Raw genomic sequence first — 7,500 nt, 5'->3', positions numbered from 1 at the left:
GTTACTTTTTTAGCACACCTTTTATACTTTTTAATGGTTATCGAAATCATACTTTGTCAATACATTAAAAGAATGTTAATACAATTCAAACTTAGCTGCAGGAGGCACTTTGAGCTATCAAAGAAGTAAAAAGCTCACTTAAAAACTTTCCTTCTTGTTCTATGACTCACTAAGGTATTAGTTGACTAAATAATTGGTTGACTATTTGATTGAGCAGGACATCACCGAGTTATGATTGACGCTAATAAGATCTTAGAAATAAATTGCTCAGCCGTCTTTAATGCACAATAACATTAATTACTTTATGAATTCAACTACAATTATATACCTCTGTACTGTTCACACATAGTAAAACTGACAATCAATCATTCATATATATATATATATATATATATATATATATATATATATATATATATATATATATATACATATATATATATATATATATTATATATATATACATATCACATATATACATACATATATATATACACATGTATGTGTGTAACTAAAACATACTTTAGTGTAACAACGATATTCAAATGGAAAGTTTACATCTAGATTTTCAAACACCTATCTAGTGAACAATGTCTCTCACCACTGTCTCCTATAGAAGGCAGAAAGAATACATCTTAGTCAGACTCCAAGCACCAGAACAGTATGCAAAGTCCCTGGGTCTTATCAATTATTATAGTCACGTACACGACTCGCATATTCATCTTATACTAACCAACAAAAGATCAATTTCTCTCTATTTGAGATACTACTGCTAGAGAGTTATGGGGTGCTTTGACTGGCCAGACAGTACTACATAGAATTCTTCTCTCTGATTACAGTTCACTTTCCCTTAGGCATCCCATACACCGAATAGTCTGGCCTATTCTTTACTCATTCTCCTATGTCCTCATACACCTGACAACACTGAAATTACCAAACAATATTTCTTCACCCAAGGGGTTAACTACTGCACGGCAATTGTTCAGAGGCTACTTTCCTCTTGGTAAGGGTATAAGAGACCCTTTACCTATGGTAAGCAGCTCTTCTAGGAGAAGGACACTCCAAAATCAAACCAATGTTCTCTCTTGGGTAGTGCCATTGACTTCTGTACCATAGTCTTTCACTGTCTTGGGTTAGAGTTTTCTTGCTTGGGGGTACACTTAGGCATATATTATGAGGTCAAGGATTTGGTTTATTGAGTATTTTTTCTTTTTTGAAGTAGTCATAGATTTCTTTCTTATAATAGATTTGTGGCTCCAATATGGAGCCTGATTTCTTGGTCGGTCCAAAGTAGACCCTTGCCAGCAACAGCAGCAAAGATTTACTTCTTTTCGGTCTTCTTGGGCAAGAGAACTGCCTGGATGTTGGGCAAGACACCACCCTGGGCAATGGTCACGCCAGAGAGCAACTTGTTGAGCTCTTCGTCGTTGCGGATGGCCAATTGCAAGTGACGGGGAATGATCCTGGTCTTCTTGTTGTCACGGGCAGCATTACCAGCCAACTCCAAGACTTCGGCGGCCAAGTACTCCATGACTGCAGCCAAGTAGACTGGAGCTCCAGCACCTACACGTTCAGCATAGTTGCCCTTGCGCAAAAGACGGTGGATACGTCCCACAGGGAACTGAAGTCCAGCCCTGCTGCTACGGGACTTTGACTTTCCCTTTACTTTGCCTCCCTTTCCGCGTCCAGACATGATGAGAGTTAGTTGTGGATCGTGCTGCTGTGACGAGCAAACTGGCGCCCCAGATCGCACCTTAGCCCTTTATACCCTACTACCGGATTGAAGGCGCCAGCCAACCACCAATGACAATTCGGCTCACCCGTCGCTCAGCCAATGAAAAAAAACCAACCACATTCTACGAACCAGCCCGTTTGGTATAAATAGCTAGGGGACGGGAGCGGTCGTATACTCTCTCCCTGACTGTATTGACGATAACATGCCGCCCAAGACCTCCGGAAAGGCTGCCAAAAAGGCAGGCAAGGCTCAGAAGAGCATTGCCAAGGGTGACAAGAAGAAGAAGCGCAGGAGGAAGGAAAGCTATTCCATCTACATTTACAAGGTCCTGAAGCAGGTCCACCCCGACACTGGTATCTCTTCCAAGGCCATGTCCATCATGAACTCCTTCGTGAATGACATCTTTGAACGTATTGCTGCCGAAGCTTCCCGCCTGGCACACTACAACAAGCGCTCCACCATCACCTCCCGGGAGATCCAGACTGCTGTCCGTCTCCTGTTGCCTGGTGAACTTGCCAAGCACGCCGTCTCTGAGGGCACCAAGGCTGTCACCAAGTACACATCCTCCAAGTAAATTGTTCAAATTTCTTGGATGCTTGTGTGACTGGCAACTGGTCTCCTCCACTAAAACCTCGGTTCCAATTTGGAACCACAAACGCATTACTATAAGAAAGAATCTTGACAATGAATGAATGACTTATGCCCTCACGAATTGAATATTATTTCTACATGCCATCCCAATCATTCGGCAGAACACTTATTATTTCTTTAGTTGCAAATGTCAATATGTTGCCCATTAGAAAAAAAAAAGGAATAAACAAACACAGTCAGTATGTATGTGTTTGTAAACAAACAGATAGATTCATTTATAATATATATTATATATATTTATATATATATATATATATATATATATATATATATATATATATATATATATATATATATATATATATATATATATATATATATATATATATATATATATATAAATCTATCTATCTATCTATCTATCTATCTTTTTCTGTTTCTATATCTATTTCTACTTCGATTTCCATCAAAATAGATAGATAGATAGATAGATATATAAATAATTCAATACATAAATGAATATATCGTGTGTATATATATATATATATATATATATATATATATACTGTATATATATATATATATATATATATATATATATATATATATATATATATATATATATATATATATATTATTATTTTTTGTTTGGGTACTGGTTACGGAAATCAAAATGCCAACAGCATCTGGTGTTCCCAGGCGGTCACCCATCCAAGTACTGACCAGACCCAACGTTGCTTAACTTCGCTGATCGGACGAGAAGCGGTGTTTTCAACGTGGTATGGCCGTTGACATGGAAATACAACTTGCAACTTGTATTTATAATCAATGTTTTCCTTTTTGACACCCAAAAAGTATTTCATCTATCTATCACCGCCCTCGACATTCAACATTTATTATGATTGCTATTCCTAGTATAAATTAATCATTGAAATTATAATATACAATCCCAATTCAATCGATTCCTTCCAACCAAATCCAAAAGACTAAAAAAAACCTTTATTGATTCACATTGAATCGACGGAAAAAAAAAAAAAAATATATAATAACATCCTTTTCCAAATAGATTAATAGATAGATATAGGCATGCTTAATGTACTTGTTCATTGACTACAGAGCGACTTTATAATAAGGCTTATTCCTTTAGAGGGAGGGGCAAATAGGGTATTTCAGTGTCAAAAGATTCTTTCTTATAGAAGTGATTTGTGGACCTAAAAAGGTCCGGGTTTAGGTGAGACAAACAGTCCTCCTGTTGCAAGGATTGCAAGCAGGATTCTTGCTCGTCTGTAGGTCTTAGATAACCTTGCAAAGAAGGCATCTAACCGCCGAAACCGTACAGGGTACGGCCTTGGCGTTTGAGGGCGTAGACGACATCCATGGCAGTGACAGTCTTCCTCTTGGCATGCTCGGTGTAGGTGACAGCATCCCTGATGACATTCTCGAGGAATACCTTCAGGACACCGCGGGTTTCTTCGTAGATGAGTCCAGAGATACGTTTGACACCACCTCTGCGGGCCAGACGACGAATGGCAGGCTTGGTGATACCCTGGATATTATCACGAAGTACTTTACGATGACGCTTAGCGCCTCCCTTTCCGAGTCCCTTTCCTCCCTTGCCACGTCCTGTCATGATGCTGGTGTGTGAGCGAATGATACCGCCCGCCACCGACTTTTCGGTATTTAAAGGGCGTGTGCGTGCGTTACAGCAAAAGGAGGGGTTGGTTTCTTCAGGGTGTACCATTAAATGTTATTTTTCGATGGTTTATGTTTTCGATTTTGTGAATGTTTAGTTATAAGTGTGAGGGTGTGTGTTTGTGTTATTGGTTTGTGTATGTGAGTTTGTTTATTATTGTGTTGTTGATTGTATATTGAATATTTCAAATTGTTGAGCTTCACGTTCAGAGAAATGGCTTGTGAGTTCTGGCGAGAGACCAATGGGGAATGAGGATCGCTGTGACGTCACACTACTGTGCATTATTTTTCAGTTCTCATAAATTTTTGTTGTTGGATTGTATGTTAGTGTGTGTCGATTTTGTAAATGTTTTGTTGTTGGTTTGTGGGGCCGAGTACATACTATCGTTTTGTGTGTATGTGTGTGTGTTTTGATATGTTTCCGATTTTATATGGATTATTTCTTAATGTCGAGCTTCAGCATTTGAAAAACGGCTTGTGACTTCGGCCCACTAACCAATGGGGAGTGTAGATGCCTGTGACGTCACGTAGGAGGGTATAAAAGGCGAGAAATCGAGTAGGGAAAAATCATTTGCGTTTGTTCACTCAAATCGTAAGCAGCAATGGCTCGTACCAAGCAGACCGCCCGTAAATCCACTGGAGGAAAGGCTCCCCGCAAGCAGCTTGCAACCAAGGCTGCTCGCAAGTCTGCCCCTGCTACAGGAGGAGTCAAGAAACCCCATCGTTACAGGCCTGGTACCGTTGCCCTCCGTGAGATCCGTCGCTACCAGAAGAGCACTGAACTTCTCATCAGGAAGCTCCCCTTCCAGCGTCTGGTGCGTGAAATCGCCCAAGATTTCAAGACTGACCTTCGTTTCCAGTCCTCTGCTGTCATGGCCCTTCAGGAAGCCTCTGAGGCTTACCTCGTCGGCCTCTTTGAAGACACCAACTTGTGCGCCATCCACGCCAAGAGAGTCACCATTATGCCCAAGGATATCCAGCTGGCTCGCCGCATCCGTGGAGAGAGAGCTTAAGTTGTTACTTAACCCCTCACTCTAACAAAAATCGGCCCTCTTTAGGGCCCAAAATCTCTTTTTATAAGAAAAGTTGACATTGACAAATCAAACAAAACATTCCTTCTTTCCTCTCTGATTTAAATACGAGATGAAATAACTCTTATGTACCTTTATTCCCTCATGAATCTATGTTGCCCAATCAATCAATGAATTTTCCAAACACTACTTGTTCTCCTGTCTCCTTTCAAGTTTGCCTCGAAATAAGTGGTGTCTCATGAACATCTTTTTAAATACATATGTATTCAGACAGTATAATAAACTATGAAATTGATGGATGTGCTATTTAGCTATATCTATATCATTTTTGTGCAATTGCATCTTCACTATTCTTGCTTGCTGCAAGCATTGGTTTATACCCATCTGTCTATCTATCTATCTATCTATCTATCTATCTATTTATCTCTATATCTAGCTATTAATAACGAAATATAGTAATCCAGTAATAAGGGAAATTATATACATTAATATTATAAAAATAATAGAAAGTAGGACACTAGCAATAAAAACAATATTAAAAATGATAATAATAATACTATTAATAATAATAGTAATAAAAACATTAATAATAAACATATGACTATTATAATAATAATAGTCATAGTTATAGTAATCATAATTATACTAATAAAAAACACACTAACCAATAATATTCATTTAAATACTAACAAATAGTAATAATACTAACTATTAAGAGTACTAAAACCAACTAATAATAATAACAATAGTAATAATACCAATGAGGTCGAAACTAAAAATAATAAAAATATTAATGATAATAATAATAATAATAATAATAATAATAATAATGAAAAATTAATACTAATACACTAATAAAAATAATTAAAATACGACTAATCAATATTACTAACTATTAAAAATAATAATAATAGTACTAAATAGAAATAATGATAAAAATAATAATAATAATAATAATAATGATAATAATGATTATCATAATGAACATGATGATGATAATGGTAATACAAATAATACAAATACAATACAAATACTGCATAGTGCATAGTGCATAGTGCATAGTGCATAGTGCATACTAAATACTAAATACTTAATACTTAATACTTAATACTTAATACTTAATACTTAATACTTAATACTTAATACTTAATACTAAATACTAAATACTAAATACTAAATACTTAATACTTAATACTTAATACTTAATACTTAATACTTAATACTTAATACTAAATACTAAATACTAAATACTAAATACTAAATACTTAATACTTAATACTTAATACTTAATACTTAATACTTAATACTTAATACTTAATACTTAATACTTAATACTTAATACTTAATACTTAATACTTAATACTTAATACTTAATACTTAATACCTTAATTCCTTAATTCCTTAATTCCTTAATTCCTTAATTCCTTAATTCCTTAATTCCTTAATTCCTTAATTCCTTAATTCCTTAATTATATAGTACTACTGAATTATATATTACTACTTAATTCCTTAATTCCTTAATACCTTAATAATATAGTACTACTGAACAATATAGTACTACTGAACAATATAGTAATACTGAATAATATAGTAATACTGAATAATATAGTAATACTAAATAATATATTAATACTTAATATATTAATACTTAATATATTAATACTTAATATATTAATACTTAATATATTAATGTATTAATACTTAATATATTAATGTATTAATACTAATGAATTATAATAATATTACATACTGAACTAATTAGAATAATCAATCCAATAATAATTAGAATAATCAATCCAATAATAATTAGAATAATCAATCCAATAATAATTAGAAGTAGAGTAAATAAAAAAATAAAAACAATAATAATAAAAATGATAATAATAATAATAATAATATTAATAATAATAATAATAATATTAATAATAATAATAAAAATGATAATAATAATAATAATAATAATATTAATAATAATAATAATAATATTAATAATAATAATAATAATATTAATAATAATAATAAAAATGATAATAATAATAATAATAATAATATTAATAATAATAATAATAATATTAATAATAATAATAATAATATTAATAATAATAATAATAATAATTGGAGTAAATACAACAATAATAAATATCACAATGACTAATGCTAGTGTTATGCATAAAATCAAATAATCTTGTACTAGTTCTGATAAGGGCCAAATGTTATTATTAGATAGCTAAGACAAATATAACTCATGTTGATGATCATGAAACTAATACTAATAAGGAACAAGTTTATAGCAACAAAAGGAAACTATTAAAGATACTCAAGAAAATTACTATCGTTATATTTAATGCTAATAATATAGAATAGTATTTACACAAATGGGATAATGGTTTCACTATTCTTTTTTGGGGGGTCAATAATAGTACTAATAATAATAACAATAACAATAACAGT

General features: G+C 33.3%; 4 protein-coding genes and 1 non-coding gene across 5 annotated transcripts; 2 read left to right on the top strand and 3 right to left on the bottom strand.

Moving 5' to 3' along the window:
- Positions 1 to 1,246: 1,246 nt before the first annotated feature.
- Positions 1,247 to 1,735, bottom strand: LOC137636364 (histone H2A). Its single transcript, XM_068368775.1, has one exon. The coding sequence runs from the start codon at positions 1,691 to 1,693 to the stop codon at positions 1,322 to 1,324; it is 372 nt and encodes a 123-aa protein (XP_068224876.1). The 5' UTR covers positions 1,694 to 1,735; the 3' UTR covers positions 1,247 to 1,321.
- Positions 1,736 to 1,902: 167 nt separating this feature from the next.
- LOC137636363 (histone H2B) lies at positions 1,903 to 2,379 on the top strand. Its single transcript, XM_068368774.1, has one exon. The coding sequence runs from the start codon at positions 1,938 to 1,940 to the stop codon at positions 2,307 to 2,309; it is 372 nt and encodes a 123-aa protein (XP_068224875.1). The 5' UTR covers positions 1,903 to 1,937; the 3' UTR covers positions 2,310 to 2,379.
- Positions 2,380 to 3,000: 621 nt separating this feature from the next.
- On the bottom strand, positions 3,001 to 3,119 carry LOC137636366 (5S ribosomal RNA). The gene has a single exon (XR_011043083.1). It is a non-coding gene; the product is annotated as a 5S ribosomal RNA (ribosomal RNA).
- Positions 3,120 to 3,528: 409 nt separating this feature from the next.
- On the bottom strand, positions 3,529 to 3,991 carry LOC137636358 (histone H4). Its single transcript, XM_068368769.1, has one exon. The coding sequence runs from the start codon at positions 3,954 to 3,956 to the stop codon at positions 3,645 to 3,647; it is 312 nt and encodes a 103-aa protein (XP_068224870.1). The 5' UTR covers positions 3,957 to 3,991; the 3' UTR covers positions 3,529 to 3,644.
- A 589-nt stretch (positions 3,992 to 4,580) lies between these two features.
- LOC137636359 (histone H3) lies at positions 4,581 to 5,075 on the top strand. Its single transcript, XM_068368770.1, has one exon. The coding sequence runs from the start codon at positions 4,621 to 4,623 to the stop codon at positions 5,029 to 5,031; it is 411 nt and encodes a 136-aa protein (XP_068224871.1). The 5' UTR covers positions 4,581 to 4,620; the 3' UTR covers positions 5,032 to 5,075.
- The last annotated feature ends 2,425 nt before the right edge of the window (positions 5,076 to 7,500 follow it).

The sequence above is a fragment of the Palaemon carinicauda genome, unplaced genomic scaffold (assembly GCF_036898095.1).
Source record: "Palaemon carinicauda isolate YSFRI2023 unplaced genomic scaffold, ASM3689809v2 scaffold2791, whole genome shotgun sequence".
Taxonomy (NCBI): domain Eukaryota; kingdom Metazoa; phylum Arthropoda; class Malacostraca; order Decapoda; family Palaemonidae; genus Palaemon; species Palaemon carinicauda.
The sequence above is the reverse complement of the archived record's forward strand: the minus strand, read 5'-3'. Positions and strand labels throughout refer to the sequence as shown.